The sequence below is a fragment of the Ailuropoda melanoleuca genome, chromosome 10 (genome assembly GCF_002007445.2).
Source record: "Ailuropoda melanoleuca isolate Jingjing chromosome 10, ASM200744v2, whole genome shotgun sequence".
Lineage (NCBI taxonomy): Eukaryota > Metazoa > Chordata > Mammalia > Carnivora > Ursidae > Ailuropoda > Ailuropoda melanoleuca.
The window spans coordinates 29,070,277-29,092,799 of NC_048227.1; the positions used below are offsets into that span (position 1 = coordinate 29,070,277).

A 22,523-nucleotide genomic window follows, 5' to 3' on the forward strand; every position below is an offset into this window, starting at 1 on the left:
GTCAGCCTCAGTAGGTTTATGCTTACTAGCTTCCCGAGCCAAAGGTCATTCAAAGTAGCCTCAACAGTCAACACGTTCACAAAGGAGACCGTCAGCCTGGAGAGAAGGAAGAGGCCTGCAATGACAGCAGGGCAACAAACCTGACCAGGCGAAACACGAGAAACATCCAGACTTCGAGGACTTGGCTCTTTCATGGTCGCAAAGAAGAATGTAAGGATCATGACCCCTTTCCCAGAACAGATGGTCATAAGTGCCAGGAATCCTGGAGTGTACCCTCCTCCACTTTAAAGTTGGGGAAACTGAGGCACTGAGCGACTGAGGGACCCACTGCCATCAGAGCCGGTATCAGCACCAAGTTTGATTCCCAAGTGAGTGCTCCTTCTGCTAGAACCAGCTGCCTCCTCCCTGGTGCTCGGCGGGGGGCAGGTCTCTCACTCCCCGGCCCCCATGTTTAACTCACAGTCCTGGGACTGTGCCACAGACCAAGCTAGAGATGCAGCGGCGACCGGGGAACTGGCTTTCCGGTCAGTCCTGCAGAACACTTTTAAAAACTTCCCAGGTTTGGGACACCTGGGTGGCTCAGATGGTTAAGCATCTGCCTTCAGCTCAGGTCATGATCCCAGGGTCCTCGGATTGAGTCCCGCATTGGGCTCCCTGCTCAGTGGGGAGCCTGCTTCTCCCTCTGCCTGTCACTCCCCCTGCTTGTGCTCACATGCACGCACTCTCTCTCTCACGCAAATAAATAAAATCTTTAAAAAGTAATAATAAAAGTTTTCAGGCTTGTTAGAACTCGAATCAACATCGGTTCGTCCCTTCACCCCCTCAACCAAAGTTTCTTGAGCCGCAATGCCATGGCAGGCAGGATTTCAGGCACTGGGGATGCGAGCAGTGAGTGAGCTGGAAAAGCACCTGTCTTCAAGGAGCTCACCCTAGTGGGGACATGGAAGACAGTATATTCGGCTCAGGAAGGCTTCGAAAACCTGGAATGAGCAGATGTGAAGGAACAGAGCGGGCAATGCAGACAAGCTCTTTGGACATCTCTGCAGACCCGAATACTTCCCTCTGAGGGCGGAGAATTCCAGAAGCCGTGGGCTTCCAGAAACAGCAAGGAGAGAGAGAGGAAACCCCGGCTCCACCTCATCGTGGCACTCAGACTTTCCGCAGCCTCCTTCGGCCCGTTTCCTCCAACTGGAAGACGAGGCCAACATGCCCACTTTGCAGGGATGCTGTGACAATTGAGTGGTAACAATACAGACTGGGTCACAGTAGGGGACACCACGGAGGAGATGAGCACATTATCACTTTTCCAGGCACTCTGTGAAGGAACTGGAGTGGCCCCAGAGACAGATCTGAACTAGTGAGTGGATCTGCTACCTGAGGATGGACCGCCAAGAACCAGGATGGAAATGTCAGGGACCAGGCTCCACAGTCCTAGGGGTTTGGGCTCTAACTGGGGTTTAGAGCTTGAACCCTTGAGGCTACTGAATGGGCTCCAAATGGACCCCCCCCCCGAAGGTCTCCAAAAGTAAGTGTCTTCACTTTACACGTGAGGAAACTGGGGCCCAGAGAGTCTGGGGGCAGAAAAAAGAAAGAGAAAGGGAAACCTAGCCAGGAGGCACTGGAGCCAGGCCCAGACCCCAGGATGGTGGCGCCAGGTTGCCGCCCAGAAACGTCTTGCCCTGCTCTCCTGGAGCACTCAGCACGCCCTGCATTATGGGTGTGAGGGCACCGTGCTTAGAGCACTATCTGGGGACTGCTGGCAACTTGAAGGAGTGGGGACACCCACGTCCACTCAGGAGTCCCCACCCTGTGAGGCACAGGGGAGGCCTTCAAGAGGCACCAAGCAAGCAAGGGCCATCAGGGACTTACAGGAGGGACTGGAGGGCACGCTCCTGAGGACACTTCACATAGCAGACAAGCTGCCCAAACTCCCTCTGCAAGAGCAAGTGGGCACAGTCCCAGCACTCCGGCTTAAGACCCGCCCCCCGCTTCCCACTGCCCTTGGGATAAAAATCCAACGGAAGGCCCTCTCCAGCATCCTCCGGCTCAGCTCTCCCCTCTCCCCTCTGCCCAGCCACACTTCCACAGTCACCACCAACTGCCAAAACCACACAGTCCTCTCACCCCGAAGGCCTCAGGCTCCACCACCACCTGAGACCAACCTGTCTTAAAAACACACCCTGAGGGGCACCTCGGTGGCTCAGTCGTTAAGTGTCTGCCCAGACTCCTGGGATCGAGCCCCACATCGGGCTCCCTGCTCTGCTGGGAGCCTGCTTCTTCCTCTCCCACTCCCCCTGCTTGTGTTCCCTCTCTCCCTGGCTGTCTCTCTCTCTGTCAAATAAATAAATAAAATCTTTAAAACACACACACACACACACACACACAGCCCTGAGACAGCCCCTTCCGTGCCCCACCTTCCTAGGCCTTGAGATGTGCAAGCAAGGTTCACGTGTCTGTTCCTGTCGTTGCTCTCTGTCCTCCCCTCTGGCCTGGCAACTCCCTGGAGCAGGCCTTTGGCTTCTTGCTGCCTGACGTATAGACCAAGGTCAGCACAGGGAGGTGGGGGCCTATCAGCCTGTCCTCTTGGCCTGCTCCCCAACCCACAGGGCCAGCACCAGGAGCAGCAAATAGAGCTCTGTGCCCCATTCCCATCTGGTCTCCACACCAGGCAGAACAGCCAATGGGAGGACAGGAGACCCCAAAACAAAGGATATAAACAACCCACGCACTGGGGGGGGGTGGTTTACAAATGTTAAACAAAGGCCTGGAGAGGGGCTGCCCCTTCAGGGAGCAAACAGCCACGCAGCCTCTGAGTGCCATTTTTCCAGCTCTTAAAGTAGCAGATGCATTAAAATGTTAGCAATTGGGCGCCTCGGTGGCTCAGTCAGCTAAGCGTCTGCCTTCGGCTCAGGTCATGATCTCAGGGTCCTAGGATCAAGCCCCAAGACGGGCTCCCTGCTTATGCTGTCTCTCTCAAATAAATAAATAAATAAAATCTTTCTAAAAATTTTAAAAATAAAAATAAAATGTTAGCAACTACAGTCAGTGGAGAGTAAAGAAACTAGCAACTGTCATCCTACTGGCAACACAGACACTCCGATCACAAGACAGCTACTGATAACAAGCCCATGAATACAGGACTCACCTTTGGCCCGCTCGCCCCACACCTCAAGAATTCGCCATGAAGGAACACATAGCAGAAAAAAAATAATTTACTCCAAGCCTGGCACTGACTCTCATTTTTCCTTACAATGAATGAAGAGACTCAGTGTGAAAAGAAAAAACTTGGTTGCTGCAACCCCTCCCCCCAAAGTTATCTAGTAAACTGGGCTATTACACAGTCATTCAACAGGACGACTGGGTAGATGAAGAGGGGGAAAATCCTAGAAAATAACGCAAAAAAGCAGAATGCAAATAAGCAGGTTGGTCACAGGCACTATTTACAGACACTCAGCTCTGACACAGAGACTCTTCTCAGCAAATGATGGGTGTTCGTGGCATCCCGGTGTTTGGATAGGAAACAGGCCCTGAGAAGGGGAGCCTGGGGAACTGGGCAGCCTGGCTTCCGCCTGTCCCTCCAGCTGGGACAGCACAGGCGGGCGGCAGTCCCACCCGGACGGCCCTGCACACCCCGAACGCAGCCACACACTTACGTGGCTGAATGGCAGGTGCCTGCAGACAGAAGCAAGGGTGTTCTGCTGCGCTCCAAACGGTCTTTACTCCTTCGCTAAATGGTTCATTCTTCCCAACAGGCTTTGTGGGTTCTTAAGCAAAAGGGCCTCATAGAAAGGGCGGGAACGTGGGCCCAGCCACACCGTCCTCTCATGGGCACTTCACGACAGCAAGAATATACACCCAAGAACCCCGGGACAAAGCCCTGTGCCGCTTCAGAGGCACCCAGGAGGGGACGGCTGCTTGGCAGAGGCACTGAGGATTACACACGCTGCTCTGACGCCACCACAGTGCCCAGGCGGCCCCTGAACCCGTGATGAAGTGAAGCCGGGGAAGGCACCCGGCAGGATGTGACGAAGGTTCCCTGCGTCACAGAGCAGAGCTGGGACTCCTCTGCCAGGCTCTGCACCGTTCCTGAGAGTCAAGCATGTCCCAAGTCAAAGCCCATGCGCTTCACGTGCTGCAACGGAATTCTTAATCTGGAGCTGGACAGCTCCTGGGACACCATCCTTGGGACTCCCCAGAACTGAATGAGTGCCTCCCCAAGGCAAAATTCATATGTGAAGTGCTAACCTTCACTGGGACTGTATGTGGAGGTAGGACCTTCACGGAGATAACAAAGGTTAAATGAGGTCCTAAGGGTGGGGACCTAATTCTGTAGGGCTGGGGCCCTTACAAGGAGAGGAAGAGACACCAGGAATGCAGAGGCAGACAGAAAAGGCCATCTGCAAGCCAAGGACAGTGGCCTCGCCAGGAACCAGCACGGCGGTCACGCGGACCTCCCGAACTGCAAGAGAGACACTGTTGGTCAGGCCGCCTGGCCTGTGGTACTCTGTCACAGCCACCCCTGCTGACACCCTGGACCCCCAGACACGCTCGCTCTCCTTAGTTTTCTGGGACGTCACAGGGGCAGAGGCAGGGTGAGGGGGACACACGTCCAAACCACCTTCCACCCAAAATTTCTAAGAATCCAGATCTCTCATCTGAAACACACACAGGTGACATAGCACTGTGTCCAGAAGGCTCGCTGAAATTTGCAGCCACCTCAGCAAACTGAGCCACCGCCCCCTGCCCCAGGAAGCACCCCATCACCCCCCACAAAGTCCATCGACACAAAGTATCAAGGGTCATGATGTGGATGTGGTGACACATCTCGAGATTCAAGTTATAAATTCTGGGTAGGTCCCTACTTGCCAAAGGTACCAAATAATAAGACTGGACTGACATTTCTGGAAGATCGTATGAATAAAGACAGAGCCGAAATCTCCGCCATCAGCACCATCAGCACGATAACGGAAGACCACAGTGCTGATGCCCAAGCAGGGCCAGCTGCTTCCTCCAGCAGAACGTGGCCCAGGGGGAGCCACAGAGCCCCCGGGGAGCCACAGAGCCCCCGACAAGCCAAGCGGACCGCAGTCACCTGGGAGGGAGGGGCCTCGCCCCGGGGAGCAGGAACCCCACCTGGAAGCATACCGCTGGATACAGGCTGGGGCGCACCCACTGACAAGCGGCGGGGCCTGGTGCTCACGCCCACAATCTCGGGGGCGCTGCTCTTTACAAGACAAATGGAGGTAAGGCAAACCCCGGTGCTCTTTGGAGCAGACACACCTCTGAGCCAGATTAAAGTCTCAGCCCTCTACACAAGCTGGAAGCCACTCAGAGAGAGAGCACTGCAGACGCAGAACGATGAGGCGCAAAGGAACAGGGACTCAGCCAAGAGGGCTATCGTCCCTTCTCAATCCCTCTGGTCTCTTCCAGGAAAAAGATCCTGAGTTTCACACTGGATATCCCCAACCTCCTCGTGCTGCTGCTCGCTTACTCGCCTCTCCTTGTAACAATGGGAGGGGGTCTCAGACAGAAGCTGGGCCAGGCGGGGACATCCAGGCAGACTCCAAGCTGGTTCCCCTCCAGCATCTTTATGTTCAGTTACCTGCCATTTCCGTCAACGAAGCTACTTCAATCAGCAGACGGTGGCTCTCCGCTTACCGTGCTCATGCAAAGTGCCCTTCCGCAGTAAAGGCATTCCGGCTTTCTTGAGTGCGCCCATTAAACACACATGCACACATTACAGGGTAAGTACTGGTACAGCGGTCAATGAATACCAGCACTTTGGAAGCTGGCGACTCCAGCGTTCTCCTAGCCCGTGGGTCCCACGTGGGGTGCTGCTCAGACACCCGCTCGGCTGGACTCCAGCCTGAGGTGCGCCATGACGAGCTACAGGCTTTCGTTACACAGAGACACACCGGTAGTTCCCACTACACCCACCTTACAGAGTCTGCTCACTTCCTTCTTCGGCCCTGACTCAGAGAATGCCGGTTGGCTCCCAGACTCCGCTCTTCCCTCCCTAGCGCTGAAAACCCTTAAGGGGGGTGGGGGGTCACCACCTCCCTCGCAGCCAGGTGAGGCCCTGGGAACTGGAGCAGGCCACACGGATAGGACACTCTGTGCGCCTCCTCGGACACGGCCTCATGGCTCGGGGTGGAGGTCACCTGTTTTGTACCATGGACCCACTCTGCAGTCCAGTGAAGCCCATGGGTCTCTTCACAAAAATTAGTTCAAGATACATAAAACACACAAGACTACAAAGGAAATGGATTATACTGAAAAAGAACTATCAAAATGTAAAAAAAGAAAAGTGACATAGGAATACATGGAATTCTTTATTATCACATTGAAAACTATTTTCCAGCAAAAACAACATTCTGAGATTTTTTTTCACGTCATGGTTCTCACAGGCGCCTATGACTCCCATCAGTGACAAAGTCACCCATTTTGCTAACACTGCTATGGTTTCTATGGTTTGCTGCTACTTTCAGAATTGAAGGAAATGTATATTTCAGGCAGAGGCTAGACAAAAAAGCTCTCATTTCTTTCCCTATGCAAGTTCAGACCCTGAATCCTACCTGTGGAAATGGAGGAAGTCTCTCCTTTGCTCCCTCCTCTTTCTTGCTACCTGGGATGAGAATGGGATGGCTGACACGAAAACAGCCATTTTGGACCATGAGGCAAGATGGAAGAAGTCCCAGTCTCTGATAAATATGGAGCCACATACCAGTCCCAGCCTGCCTACCTATGGAAAGACAGATGAACTTCTATCTCCTTAAGCTACAGTTGGTTTACTCTTTATCACAGAAAACCACATGAGCCTAATTTTATATCTTTAATACTTTTTCTCAGTAATAAGTTTAGAAACTGTTTGAACCTGACCTTCAGCAACCGTCGTTCCTCTTTGGGAGACACACTCTTCCTTCCTCACAAAAATGATCCCTCCAGAGCTACAAAGGAAACCAACTAGCACAGTTCCTCTGTAGCTGACACCTGCCAGGAGACAAACCCCCAAACCTTGAACAGCAGAAGTTTCCCTCTAGCTCAGTGCTTTTCCACCTCTGAAGTGTGTCCTTTAGAGCGTGCACACACCCAAGCACCATGCAGTAACTGCAGCTAAGGAAGCTTAGACTGCACACCACACTTCAGTTCCACGACCAGGCACACACACCTGACTCTACCCCGCATTCCATGAAGTCTGCAGTCACACAGGAGCAGCGCAAAGGCACTCCACTGACGTGCAGGCCCGAGGGTCACCCGGTATTGGTGGAGGACACTCAGAAAGTACTTACTAATTGTCATCGACTCTGGCACGGAGGCAGAAGGTAACAGGCTACTCAGAGGGCTTCCCTGGCCAGGAGGACTGGCTTCCACACTGGGAGAAAGCAGACAGAAGGAAGTTACACTCGACCACTGGAAATACACAACCTCTCCATTCAAACACCGAGCAGGTGCTAAGTGTACTCACACCGAGCAGGTGCTAAGTGTACTCACTCAGGTATACCTGCTAGAAGCCCGGGAGGCAGCCCTTCAAAATCACAGGCAACCTTCATCATGTGTGGATTCCCTACTTGGAAATTTGCCTTCTCACCAAAGTTTATGTGTGTCCCCGAAATCAGTACTCAGTATTTGTCTCAAATAAACAGCAAAAAGGACTCTACGTCCTGGAGGGACCTGGTGACCCCAGTCCCCCCTGGCGGGGTACTAACTGTGCAGAAACTACAGGTGCTGTCAGTGTCAGAGAGCAGGGCCCTGTCCACTCAGGGAGAGACCACACCACCAGGCACGCGTTGGGGTCATCGGTGACTCCCACCCTGGAGCTAAGGCTTAAAATGCAGATGGGATCTATCCCTACTCACTCAAGTTTGCACCAAATTAAAAGCGTGAAAACAGAAAAACAAGTGGAAGAGTAACGAGGATCGGATCCTGGTGGCATCGGGGAGACCTCAGTGCCCATCTGAGCTCGGCCACCCAACATCCAGTGACTTTGAGCAACTCAGTTTCCCTCTGACTTTTATTTGAAAAGCAAAAAACCTACATGGCACTTACTACCATATGACAGACTAAGCACTTTTCAAATACATGAGAGCTAAGTGGCTCAGATATTACATAATATTCAAATCGTGCATTATTGTGGTCAAATGCTAAAATCAAGCATAATGGGAGAGGGGGCACCCAAGTATGGCCCCCAAACCGTAAGAGTAAAGGTGGTATGCAAATGAAGTTTGATAAACACCGTCTCTCACGCTCTGACGCCCTTGGCAACTTCACATTCTATGATGTAAGTTAAACCTGAACATAAATGTGAAATAAGGCCTTGACCTTGAATCCCAGCAGGTGCACTCCCATCTTTAAAACAGAATAAAATGCACAGTTGTGAACAGGACAACTCAATCCCAAAGGCAATTTGGCTCCGGAATACTAACCTGTACCGGGGGCCGGGCTCCGGAAGAACGTGGTCCTCTGGTCCTGTCCCGTTCTCCAGGCTCCCAAGGGGGGCATCTGTGCATAGAGAGCAGTCGCAGAGAGAAAGTCAGCGGTCTGTTTTCATTTCATTTTCTCCATGAGGCAAGGACACAGTGCAGACACTGGCTCATCTGCTAAATCAGTCGACTGAGAAATGTTTCCTCACCTGCACAATGGATTTTAATCTGCTACTTGTATTGTTTTTTGCCCATCATCTCAGATTTGGCATCAGTCACTGATAGGAGGCCCCATCCTCCCACTTAACCTTTTTGACCTTGAGCCACCTGGAATTGTACATGAAGTCCATATTCAGAGCCAGCCTCAGGATCAGAGAGTAATAATCAGCTTTCTGATAGACAAAACCACTCTCGCTGTAGTGGCTTATGACAGACACAAGGAGGCAGCACAGTCTAATCACTGACAACGTCTGTCTGCATCAAAACCAGGTACCCCGCTGCTTTCTAGAAAGCCGCCTCCCTGCACAGAGGGGTGTATGGGGAAGGCATTCAGAAGAAGGGAGGCCACACATAATCTCTAGAGGCACCGAGGATTTTCATAAATGTATTAGATGCCGTTCATGTCTGGACAACCACCAGAACACGCACCTCTGGCTGGGATCTCAATCCTGAATCATCCCATGGGGCTTGCCGCCAGCCTGAAAGCTCCACTAGGATACGCTGCAGGGCCCACCACCTGATCGCGACCGTCCAAAGCACTCCCTTCTGTCACCCTCTCCTCAGGGCCTTGGCCTCCCTCCCATCACAGAGCTCAGGGTGCCCCAGACCAGCCAGTTCCACTTCATTATCGGCCTCTCCCTCTACGGGTCCTTGGATTCCCTGCCCTATTCCTTTGTCTACACTGTGTCCCCACCTGGATAGCATTTTTCCAATGGCCAGGTGTCCACTCCCTTCGGCATGCCCCATCCCCACTTTCTCAGTCCACCCACTGCTCACCAGCTCAGCAAAGCATTCTTAAGCCCTCCACTGTGGGCCTAGCTCTGGCCAGCGTCAGGGTCACACTGGAACCAGGCAGACACGGGCCTGCCCTCACAGACCTCAAAGACTAGCAGGGGGACAGGAATTACCGGGTAATTACACACACACACACACACACACACACACACACACACACGGTTACAAGCTGAGGTCAGGGCACTGGGGACATAGGAAGTTTCTGGCGGTGTGAACGTGAGGCCTGGCCTGCCAGGGAGGGGACAGAGGAGCCCTTATGAGCCAGCACCACTTGGGCTGCTTCCTGAAGGGCGCGCACGGGGCAGGGGGCAGGAGGAGAGACACTGGAAGTGGAAGCAGGCTGGCGTGGCCAGGGGCACCGAGCTAAAGAGAAATGGGAGGAGATCAGGCCGCGTGCTGATCTGGTGTGGGGGGCACAGTGAGGATTCTGGACTTTATCCTCAGTGGGCTGGAAAGGTTCAGAGCGAGGGAACAATGCAATGATTTATGTTCTAAGAAATCATTCCAGTTGCTGTAAGAAGCAACTGGGTAGAAGCGGGGAGAGCTGTTGATGTCCCTCATCCGCTCCTTGCCTGCAAAACTCCGGGGTGGGGGGGTTATCTCGGGATCCCCCCAGAGCCGAGCACGGTGCTGGTGCAGAGCAGGACCACCCACGGGTTGTGTGAAGAAAACCATGAGCCCTGAGTGGCACACAACCCACATGAGTGGGGTGCAGACCACACAGCACTCAGGCGGGTGGGCGTTACAGTCCCCTGACATTCCAGACGGTAACAGCACCCTCGGAGCCAGGCTCCCAGATCAACCACCCCAGATCGGAGCAGTGCTACAGCAGAGCCCCCGCAACCTCAACAAGCAACCCCAAAGACCCAACGGTAGGACAAGAAGTTGAAGAACATTATTCCTGATGAGGAAGTGAAAGTTCAAGGACCCAGGGTTTCAAATGAACAAACAAGCCCTCAGAAACGGACTCTGAATTTGCTCAAAGCCAACACTAACCCCAGGACCCTCAGTGAGGAGAGGAGCAGTAATGTTTTCACGTGTGCAGTGGGTAGAAGTGGGTGTTTTGTTGGCCCCCGTTGAGTACTCGCAGTGGAAAGAAACTCTGGACGTTCTCTCTTGCAGCTTCAAAGACATGTCGGTAAACGTGCTTTGCTGTTTGCAGGTAACAGACATGCCCAGAGGAATGACTGGAGTGAATCCTCCATCCGGGTCTCATGTGACCCGAGTAGTGTCTTCCTTCTCTGAGCCTTTAACCGCAGAAATGCAGCTCCAAAGCCTCCTCATCCAAGAATCAGAAGGACAATACTTCCGGGTGCAGAGTCCCCTTCTCCGCCACTTTCTCCCTCCCCAGGGTTAGCTACCAAACACATTCACCCTTCTCCACCACATGCCTCCCTCCCTCTTCCGCTAAATGCCCCCCTAGGGCAGTGACGCTAGAGGCACCTACACTTTCAAAGATGATGGGGAAGGTCTCCTAAGGGTAGAGCCCTCTGTGTGCAAAGCTGTCATTAAAGACACAAAATGGCTCCCCAGCTGGAACGAGAGGGAAGCATGTGTTAACCCTGATCAAGTGGGAGGGTATCGATAGGAAGGGACACCACTCAGGGATGAGCAAAAGAAAAGCAGTCTGAGAGAGACGTGCTGACAGTGTGCCCCACAGCTGTCCGGAAAGGCCTCCCAAGGACACGGGGATCAGGCCAGGAGCGACTCGAAGCAACCTGGCATTCCAACCAGGTAGCAGACTCCCCAGTTCTGACTCTAATACCTTCTGCAGCCCGAGCATCACTTGTCTTCCTATGCAACTCCTACCCACAGCGACTCTGGCCCTGAGGCTGTCACAAGCTTCCAGGACTCCTGGCAGCTTTGTTACTACAGTAAATTACAAAGTTGGCAGACCGGCTCACACACAGCATCTCTGAGGAGGATAATCAAGATAAGCCGGAGCTTGGGGTCCCACGATAGTGACAAGATGAAGCCTCTGGGTCTGGAAGGCTGATAGGCAGAGGTGGGACCGCGGGAAAGCTTCCAGGAGCTTCCCACGAGGAGGCTGGAGGCCAGCCAGAAGCTGCTTTCCCTGAAGACACTGAAGGAAGGCCACAGAGGGAGGAACAGCACTGAGTTCTGTAAGCCTAAACCCAACAAAAGGGCAGACAGCAGCACCCCAGGAGCAGCCGGCCCTCGGCCCCAAGGGTCTGACAGTAGAGAGGAGCCCAGCTAAGAAAGGAAGGAGCGCCGAGCACAGGCACCAGACAGCCCAGGGACCACTGGCCCCCTTGGTGGGGAGGGAGACAAGGGGAGTGGGGCCCTGGGTTGTCAGGTGGAAGTCATGTGGTCCCAGAGGGGGTCAGGACCGCCTGCTCTCTACATGCCCCGCCCCTTCTCAGGCACCCTGTCGGTGCACTGCCCCTGACATGGCAAGGTAACCAACCCCACCGCTGGCCATGTGGGCCACAGATGGTCACCTGAGGGAACGCAGAGGCTGGTGCTGGCCTGGCCCACAGACACCAGCTCGGCCCCTCTTGGGGATTTCAGTGGAGACCCAGGGAGAAGTACCGGCCAGTATGGGAGGCCACGCGGCTGAAGCCAAACGGGGTGGGGGCAAGAGTAGTGAGAGAGAGCAAAACCTCTCAAAGGAAAGAGGAGATAGGACAGACCCCCATAAGGAAGTGTGGGGCACAGAATGGGGGAGACACAGGAGCACCCTCTGTTCCGACCACCGGCTCCCAGTCCACGGACACCCCACAGCAGGTGCCCTGCCACGTGGTGCGGACAGGCTTCACGGGGCCTTACCAGTGCCTAGCACCTTGCCCCACATCAACTTGGGAGCCCTTCACCACAAATCCGAGAGGAAGGTGGGGAAAAGTGACCAGCCCTTCCTCACAGGCTGTGGTCAAGAGGGGATGCATTTGTCTGGATGGGCCACCTTCCAGACCTGGGCTCACTCCAAGGGCTTGCTAAGTGCCACCGACCATTACCACCATCAGCCACACCTTCCAGAGAGGAGACCCACCTGGCGGACTGAGTCACTTCGCCACGCACACTCAGGAGCCCCAGTTTCCGCCAGGAATACTGTCACTCAGAGAGGTACCCTGCCCTGCTCATGTGGCTCCTGGGGCCGGGCTATGGGACCCCCACTCAAGACGGCTGCCAGTCGGCAGAGCACCTGCCCCTGCACTCCAGCTACTTCAAGCCGGTTTCTGTCCCCCACCTGTGTCAAGAACAACAGTCTATCATCCGGTTCAGACTGTCAACAGCTTCCTGAGCAGTCCAGAAACTGTTATGGTTTCTTAAACCTGGCCCTGGGAGGGTGAGAAGGTGCCTGTGTAGGGTTGTGGAGGGGAGGGGGGACTGGGGCTAGCCCAGTGGTGCTGTGGGGTAGTGACGGCCACCCAGCGCTGCACTGTGCCACTCACCACCCTCTGGGCACACCAGGCTCCTCCACATCCCCTCCCCCCCCACCACTCCCCGTGACCTGCACTAGCTCAAGAAAACAACAAACCACACGAGAGCACACTCAACCAAATGGAAGGGGTCGGAAACGCTTACCACCCCACAGGCAGGTTCTGAGCAAGCCGCTCTCTGACTCCCCAGCACTTTGCTGCAAAGTGGGGGGGACTTTAGAGCTATGAGGTCTGTAACTTTCTCCCTAAGAGGCAAAATTAATGGTCACCACTTGTGGTCAGCCTGTACGTGCCCAGTTCCCCAAAATTCACTAGTAAAGAAAACAAACAGGCTTAGGGGCTCCTTCGTGATGGTCAGCTGCTTTGGCCCAACCCTCACTCAGGTGGGAGCAACTCAAACACTCAGGGTCAGCAAAAAGAGAAGCCAAACCCTCAGTCCCTTCCAGTCGCCGGCCCTGAGCCCTGTGCCTCCGGGCTCTGTCCTGCCTGCAGAGGGAACCCAGACACTCCTGCCAAAGCGCATGAATGCAGCGAGGGAGGAACCAGGAACACCCACCTGCAGGGCTGTAGGAGCCCACTCCGCTGACCGGAAAGAGGACGTCGGCGTCGCCATGTAGCACCTGCAGGGGAGCCCAGCTGTGCATCTGGGAGAGGTGGGAGTTCCCATCCAGCGGCCTAAGGTGAAAGAAGACAGCTGCGTGACACACCAAAGAGCCTCCGAGGGCTCAGACCACTGCAAGCATCTGCCGGGCCTCCCTCAAGTTCCCTCTTGGGAACCAACCAGACCATGACGGGGCTGCAGATAGGAGGCCCAGGCTGGGTGCGGGAGCATGCGGTCTGGAACCGACCTCATGCCTTCATTCCTCCCACCTGTGTCCACGGAGCGCCTACTACAGGCCAGGCTCTGTGCTCACATATGTTCTGTGCTGGCCAAAGAGCCAGCACACAGCGTTCAGCCTGCCCTCAAGGAGCTTACAGTCTGGTGGGGGACCAGGACATGACTCACACAATCCCGCAAGGAGATGTAAGACAGCAGCTCAGAGTCACGGAGCTGGTCAGGAAGGCCACAGAAAGCCTCCTCGAAGAAGGGAGGTTAGGTGAGAGCTGCTGGTGAGAGCGCAGGGTGAGCAGAGTGAAGAAGACGGACAAGGGGGATGCAGGCGAGGGAACAGCACATGCCAAGTTCTGAAGCAGGAGGCAGCACAGTGTCCCAGGCTCTGAAATGATGTGAGCCACATGACCTGGGTCTAGTGTCCCATCGCCTCGCTGGTTCCCAAACCCGCATTAGTAAAAGAGCAGAATCAGACCAAATCGTGTCTGGGTCCCTTCCAAGAAAGGGGGTCAGCTTATCCATTAACGGGGCTCACATGACCTGTCACGTGGACACCTTGTCCATGAAGTACAAAGGCCACCTGGACCATCTTTGTCACACCGGCTGGTTCAGTTCAATGTGTTTGGGACAGATTTGCCTACTGCAGCATTTGCAGCTGGACATTTAGGAAACACTAATAAATACCAGGCTGTATTTGCAGGGGACTTTAAAGTTTGTAAAATCACTCTGTAACTCAGTTGTAAAGAAGTCCAAAGCAGATCACAGTCCTACCTACCTCACAGAGGAAGGACGGAGGGAGGAAGAAGAGGGAAGGAAGGGGAGGGAAAGGGGAGACAGAAAGTCCAGGTGATGACTTGTCTAAATTCAGCATCCCGGACAAACCGAGGCTGCAGGGTCTGAGGCCACATCTTCCAAATCCAATTATGATAGGCCTCACGGCTGCTGCCGGCCATGCGGCATGAGGCATGTAGCTTTTCTTTTGGTTTAAAGCAGAGATCAACACAATTTTTTGTAAAGGGCCAGACAGGAACCAGGGCAGCCTTTGTGGCCGTAAGTGTTCTTTGTAGCTGTTGTTAACAGCTTTAGAAAGTAACCACCATTCTTAGCTCGGGGGCGGGTCTGGCCCGTAGGCTACTTTTTCGGGGCTTCCAGAGGCCACTTGGAAAAGTTTCCTTTCAGCCCTCTCTAGCTTTTGATCCAACGTTCGGCTCTGAGCAAGAAATGGAAATAATCTTAACAGAACTTTGCAGAATCCATTATTGAATCCTGCAGGTCACACCCACAATGAGCCTCTCAGGAGCCTGGGGTGCGGCGGCACAACCACACTGGGGCCGGGTTCTGGGGTGAACTCGGCTGTACCTCTAGAAATCAGTAGACAGCCATCCTCCGGGGGCTCGGATCCAGCAGCTGGTGACCAGGGGGACTCCCGGATACCCAGAGGCGCTCAGGGCCGCCCCTCAGGAGAAGGCAGCAAAACCACCCGTCCTTTCCTGGGCCACTGAACCGGCTCCAGGCGGGTGGGATTTTCCACTGTGTATTCTAAGGGGAAATTTTGCCACTTCCCAGAAACATATGCAGAGCACAGGTGAAGCCAGGCGCCATCAGCTGAGGTTCTGGAACCCAAGCAAAATGATTTACACTGAAGTGATTCCTAAGGCAGAGACCAATTCCGAGCATGGTGCCCCAGTTGGCTTAATAATAACAGGTGTTGCTTTTCATTAGAAAAAAGAGACGCTTATTTAAAACCTAGAACATGCCAAAAAGAGGAGAGCGGCGGGGAATGCACCAAAAGCCGCACTACCAAAACCAAAACTGACGTACTCTTTCCTTAGCGCTTTCTTCCTGCACACCCTTTACTTTAGGAGGTCGTAATGCAACTCAATGCAGGATTTATAGTGTGCGTTTTTCATTCAGGATTCATTCCCAAGTTGGTCTTCACACTACTGGGATACTCTTAAATGTTACTGAAGACGTTCAAGAGCCTAGCCGGTCACAGATGGAACTGCTGAATCACTATAGCGTAAACCCAAAACTAATAAAACACTGCACTAACTGTACAGGAATTAAAATTAAAAACTTAGGGGCGCCTGAGTGGCACAGCGGTTAAGCGTCTGCCTTCGGCTCAGGGCGTGATCCCGGTGTTATGGGATCGAGCCCCACATCAGGCTCCTCAGCTATGAGCCTGCTTCTTCCTCTCCCACTCCCCCTGCTTGTGTTCCCTCTCTCACTGGCTGTCTCTATCTCTGTCAAGTAAATAAAATCTTTAAAAAAAAAATAAATTAATTAAATTAAATTAAATTAAATTAAAAACTTAATTTTTTAAAAAAAGATGTTTGAGGGGCGCCTGGGTGGCACAGNTAAATAAATAAAATTAAATTAAATTAAATTAAAAACTTAATTTTTTAAAAAAAGATGTTTGAGGGGCGCCTGGGTGGCACAGCGGTTAAGCGTCTGCCTTCAGCTCAGGGCGTGATCCCAGCGTTATGGGATCGAGCCCCACATCAGGCTCCTCCGCTTTGAGGCCTGCTTCTTCCTCTCCCACTCCCCCTGCTTGTGTTCCCTCTCTCGTTGGCTGTCTCTATCTGTCAAATAAATAAATAATATCTTTAAAAAAAAATAAATAAAAATAAATAAAAAAAGATGTTTGAGACCCAAAACATTACGATGTTAAAGTGTAAGTGACAGAGCGGTCGGCTGTTAACAGAGGTCAGCGCCAGTGCTCGGCTTCTTGAAAGGCGGACTTTGGTATCTAGACGCAGCCACCTGTTTCCCGAGACTCTGTCCTCAGGACAGGTTCCCAGCAGTGGAATTGCTGAATCAAGTAGGATAAACATTTCTAAGGTTCCTGGCATCATGTCCAACTGTCTTCCCAGAGGGTTGTCAACACAACCGGCCATCTATGAGGATCTGTGAGGACGCCCCTGTGCACCAGCCCAGCCCCGTCATCCATCCCACAGTGGGCGCCTCCTGTGTGTCCAGAAGATACCACGCAACTGCGGACACGTTGGGAGCAAGCCCTCCCCCACGGCGCTAACCCGGGGCTCGCCTTTTATCCGGTCCTAAATCGTAGCACAGTACGGTGTCTGGTGGCACTGTGCATTTGCTTAATTGTTAGTGAGGTATAACTTGTGTCCCTATGTTTATAATTCTTTTTGAACTGTTTTCAACCCACTTCCCTACTGGTGTCAGAGGTCACATACGAAGCGACAGAAAAACCCCTTTCTATAATAAAGATATTATCCTCTTTTAAGAAAAACAAAAACAAAATGCAAAGGAAATGCTGGTAAATACTGAGGTGGGAGGGACAAGATTTTCTCTGTCATCAGAGGTGGTTTAATTGCCAGCACACAGAAACATAAACCCAACTTCCAGCCAACAGGGCATTTCAGAGACAATCGGCGCCCTGCCGTGGCCAGAAGCTGTCGCATCCGAAGCGTGCTTCTCCTGGACGGGCCACCTGTCCCTCACAAACCTGGCGGTGCTGTTCAACTGTCTGGGAGCTGGCCCTCCAGGCTCCCACACCTTTCGTGTGAACGTTAGCTTAGAATCAAAATGAAAGTTTACTCAGTAGGCCATGTCATCATTCCTCGGCTCCTCCCCAAGATGCTCTGCAGAACATTCGATTGAGATCCCCCCTTACGCCAGGGAGAGGCTATCCATAATAGCGCAGGTGGCCCAATGGCCTCGAAGGGCACGGACCCCTGTAGAGGTCACCCTGCACTGTTTTGTGTGTTACACATCACAATGCCTGTGGCGGCTCACAAGCTGGCCTCCCCCTCAGGCTTCCCTCAATGGCACAGTCTGGTAGGAAGAGAAATGATTGTGCCTGAGGCCAAAAACACAGAGTGAATCAACTCAGAGACACGCTCGACCACAGACACACAGAATGTGGTAGCTGACTGTGTCAATTCGGCTAAGCCCAAGGTAGCAAGATACCTGATCAAACGTTATTCCAGCTGTTTCTGTGAAGGTACTTTTAGATGCGATGAACACTTCAGTCACTAGCCTTTGAGATCAGATCACTCTCCCCAGTTCAGCTCCCCAACCAGTTGAAGGTCTTAACAGGGAAAGATGGCGGTCCCCCAAAGAAGAAGAAATTCTGCCAGCAGCCGGCCTTTGGACTCAAAATGTGACTCTTCCCTGGGTCTCCAGGCTGCTGGGCTACCCTACCGATTTCAGGCCTGTCAAGCTTCCACAATCATAGACAATTCCTTAAAATAAATCTAGACAGACAGATATGGCCGGACAGACAGTAGTTCTGTCCTTTATCTACAGGGGATATGCTCCAAGACCCCCAGTGGATTCCTAAAATCCTAAAACTGCACAAAGTACTGCACCCTATATATATACTGTATTTTTCCTATCCATACAAACTCATAATAACGTTTAATTTATAAATTAGACACCTTAGAGAGTAACAACAATAATAATAAAACAGAACGGGGCACCTGGGGGGTGCAGTCAGTTAAATGTCCGTCTCTTGGTTTTGGCTCGAGTCACGTTCTCAGGGTTGTGGGATCAAGCCTCATATCGGGCTCCCTACTCAGCATGGAGTCTGCTTAAGACTCTCTGCTCCTCCCACTTGTTCTCTCTCTCTAACAGAATAAATACAATAAATAAACCTTCAAAAAATAAACAAAATGGAACAATTATAACAATAATCTGCAATAAAAGGTTACATGAATGTGGTCTCTCTCTCTCTCAAAATATCATACTGTATTGTAGCCATCCTTCTTGTGATGACGTGAGATGACAAACTGCCTACATGATGATGAGACAGGGAAACGGAAGGACTCCATAAAAATCTGCTTTTTGGGGGCACCTGGGTGGCTCAGTCAGGTAAGCATCTGCCTTCAGCTCAGGTCATGGTCTCAGGGCCCTGGGATCAAGCCCTGCGTTGGGCTCCCTGCTCAGCTGGGAGTCTGCTTCTCCCTCTGCCTCTGTGTGCTCTCTCTCTTTCTCTCAAATAAATACATAATTTTTTTTTAAATCTGCTTTTTGCTCCTTTTCCTCCTTGGGCCCGTACTTTCACTTTACACATGCCTCGTAATGCAAACAGCATATGTCCTCCTTGTAAGGGACAAGGAGTTAATGAGTTCTTCAGAACAGTACATCTAAGGAAGGACCCAGGCTGCCAGCATGAATGAGATGAAGTGGGGTGAATGACACAGGACAGGCCACTACCGACCTTTCAATGATCCATGAGGAGAAGTAACTGAAGCCACGGAAAGGTAACCATAGCAAGTGGACCCGCGGATAAGGGGCAGTCCCGTCTGCTGGTTCTGCTTCTCTGGAGACCCTGACTCACCCAGCAGGTCACAACACGCGGACCCCAGGTAGAAAACACTCACCCCGTGAGCCAGACCAACACGTCAGGAGTGGAAAAAAGCCTTGTGCATGAAAATATTCACTTCAGAATGGCCGATAACAAAAAAGCAAAAACGGGAACAATAGCAAAAGCCAATGAGCTAAATACTGAACATGGGGGGCAACGTCAGCAAATCGTGACGTGTTGATCAGACTGTCAACCAACCGACAGTCCTAATTATATAGAAACATGGGGACTATCGGACAGCAGAATCTCGGGAGCACAGCACAACCTCCCCTTAATCCCTGCTTCGCCCACTGCTGGGGGAAATTTCCGCTCCTGAGGAATCCCGTTCTTCCATCCATGAACACAGGCGACGCCCACTAACTTCCCAGGGTGGCTCCCAGTGTTGTGACAGATATGCACGGAGCCTGCTGGCTGGGCCTGCCACAGAAGATCAACAAGGTCATGCTGCTAACACCGGTACCCACGTGAATGAGGACGCCAGCAGAAATCAGAAACAGGCATTGCCTCATGTGAAAGAAAAGGACTCCTATTAGAACACATGGGACAGGAGAAGCCTAGGGCCGGGAACAACATGCCCCCCGCATCCCACCACGGGGTCTCAGGCTGGGTTTGAAGCCGGCCGTGACGGGTGGCACCGTGCACTGCGAGGCCCAAGCCAAGCAAAGAGGCAGCCCGTTCATCTGGCATTCCAAGGAAGACCAAGCACAGGAATTCTTACAGAGCAGCAAAAGCAGCAGCGGCTGATCTGTGTTCTCTCTCGCTGCCAAAGGCCCCGCCCTCAGTATCCCATTAACTCAACAAGGACTCCGAAAAGCAGGTGCTGTTTTCCTCCCAGGTCTCAGATGAGGTTCAGGAGGTAAACTTGTCCAACCTAAGCCACGTACTAGTAAGCGAGTACCCAAGCTGTCTTGATTCCAAGATCCACACTCTTAACTATGCTTTTCTGCTTTAGGCCTGCTTGTGCATCAAGGCCCTTCCATATTCACCCATCTACTGCAACGCCACCGTCAAAGCAGCAAGCACAGGCATATTCCTGCTGTTCACACCCCTGTAGATAAACACAGACACTGCCGGCGGCGACTCTTCTCTGGAATAACCCTGCCTCTCTCCGGAGCTCCCCGTGCTAGGAGTAAGTAGAGATGCAAGGAATATCCAAGCAACAAAAACAAAAAACACATACATAAAGCACACAGCTTGGCACCAACTTTATAGTAAGTACCTTCAGATATACTCCCTGTCCTGTTCATTCTCAGAAGGACAGTAAGCTCATGCTCCTTCCTCCTCAATCAAGATCAGAAAAGCAAATGATGCCCTATACACATCGAAACTGTGCGCTCGGATTTCACCCAATGCTGCAGAAAAAGAAAGCCGTTAACGCACCACCCTTCGTTAAAAGCTCAAGCGACACTTACTTCTCAGGCGACCCCGAGTGGCCCAGGCACTTCCTTCCCGACATGTTCCTGTACACATCATCCTCATTATCATCCACATCTTCATCATCAATGCTTTTCACATCGAGCTTCTGGTACCCAAACTCCCCATTCAACGACAGCGAATCAATTTTCCATGAGCTGCTGCTCTGACTTCCGTTGGAATTTGGCCCAAAGGGGCTTTCAAAGGCCGACATGATATTGATGGAGGAGCGGTCGGAGTTCTCCTCTGAGCTCTCCCCTGCCCCGGGGATCTTTTTAAAAACATCGCCAGAGTTCTGTTCCTCTTCCTCATCATCAAAAGAGATAATGTTGGTCACCTTCTTTTTCTTCTTCCGCTCCTTTTTACTTTTGACATCTGGCAAAAGAAGACATGGTGTAAGAAGAAGCAGCAGGCAAGATAAAGCCATGATTGAGCCATTTTGTATCTAGATTGTGGAAAATACTCTACTCCTGAAAAACAAACAAGATAAATTCAGATTTTTTTTAATCCTTGGGGTAAAAAAGAAAAATCTGTCTACAGGAGACTGAGCAAAATGGATGTGGGGCTCTATTTCTGATTTAAACCACCATGCCACAGAGCATACATAACACTCGTCCCTTGTAATAAGCACTTTGATCTAGAGGATGCTTCCATTCTGTAAATGACGTTCACGGTTTCACTTTGGAAAATACTCTCCTGGCTGACTGATGCGACCAAGAACACCAGTTTGGGGTGGTGGTCAATGGTTCAGCAGCCACAATTCGCTGCTGCTCCCACCGAGGGCAGCATCTCCTTCCCCGCCCCCTGGGACGGGGGCTGGCTCAGGGCTTGATTTCACCCATAGCATGCAGCAGAGACAACGGTGAGTTCTAGAGCCCAGGCCCCAGGAGGGATGCACCCCCCTGGAACGCTGCCCTGAAACTGCCAGGGAAGGAAGCCAGACTAGCGTGTTAGAGCATGAGGGGCCATGTGTAGACAAACAGATGCCCCACCACCAGTGAGCACTATTTCCAGGCACATATGTGGGACTACCTTAGATCTTCCAGCTCAGCCACCAGCTCAGGGCAGCCCCAGGAGGGAGCCCAGGTGAACCAGCATAGCCATCTTGCCAATCCACAGACTGATAAAAAAAATAATAATAATAAATCCTGGCTGTTTCAAGCCACTACATTTTGCAGCTGTTTGTTACACAGTAAAGACTAACTGAAAGAGAAATCAAGGCTGCCTTGCTGCCCGGTACTTATAGAAGTCAGTGTGTTCACACATCTTAATCGTCAGACTTGGGTGTGAGACACTTGGAGCTGATTCCAGACATTCCATTCCCGTCTCAGCCAAGCTGTGAAACAGCGATGCCTCGGCAGTGTGTCAAACTCTGAGACAGTGTCAAAAGCAGTGAAAAGGACACTCCTTGGGTGTACAAATTCCAGCATCTTTGGTACACAAAGCCCTCAACAGTCCTCTTTCCTGTGTCCTTCGCCTGGGGTCTCTACTGGAGAAGGAGCGGACAAGACAGATAAAGATAGCATATATCAAAGACGCCACAAGATTCTGAGTTTTCACCATCATTACTAATTCCAAAGAGATGGCCATGACTACTGCCTTGTTGAAGGGATTTGAGAATGCCAGCACTACGTACTTAAACCCAAAATTTCCACTCCTGCTGTAGCAACATTCTAGAGGTCCCAGAAGGCTCAAGGCATATTACAAAGTTCTCACAAAATGGGTTTTAACTAAATCAACTTGCTTGGGCCTCCCGAGCCTAGAGTCAAAGCTGACAACTCCTGCCTTCTCCTTGGCCTCCACTTAAACGTCACCCCCGCCCTCACCAACAGTGCCCATTCTCCATCGCAGCCCATGCCTGGCTTGCATCTCATTTATCAGAAGGATAATAACTCATTTGTATAATCTGTCATTAAATATCCAACCTTACCCAACCCAAAAGAGACTACAGGCTAAATGCCAGAGATCTTCCTAGTTCACTGCCTAGCACACAGAGTGCAGGAAATGAACACATGAATGAATAGATGAAGGAATAAATGAATGAAGACCAAGCTCATCCGGCTTCATGTGACCAACACACCCTCACGGTCATTTTGCTGTCAGTGCGC

General features: G+C 52.1%; 1 protein-coding gene across 7 annotated transcripts in view; it reads right to left on the reverse strand.

The window, feature by feature from the left end:
* SNX29 (sorting nexin 29) overlaps positions 1–22,523 on the reverse strand; it is a 546,533-nt gene that overhangs the window by 459,117 nt on the left and 64,893 nt on the right. For all 7 annotated transcript variants that reach the window (XR_004628481.1, XM_034670353.1, XM_034670354.1 and 4 more), the window contains 4 exons: positions 20,415–20,790; positions 13,392–13,510; positions 8,424–8,499; positions 7,290–7,372 (listed from right to left, as the gene is read on the reverse strand). Coding sequence is in view for 6 of the 7 variants with exons in the window: in XM_034670353.1 (XP_034526244.1) it covers positions 7,290–7,372; positions 8,424–8,499; positions 13,392–13,510; positions 20,415–20,790 (654 nt within the window). In the remaining variant the exon portion in view is untranslated. The remainder of the gene's footprint in view (positions 1–7,289; positions 7,373–8,423; positions 8,500–13,391; positions 13,511–20,414; positions 20,791–22,523) is intronic.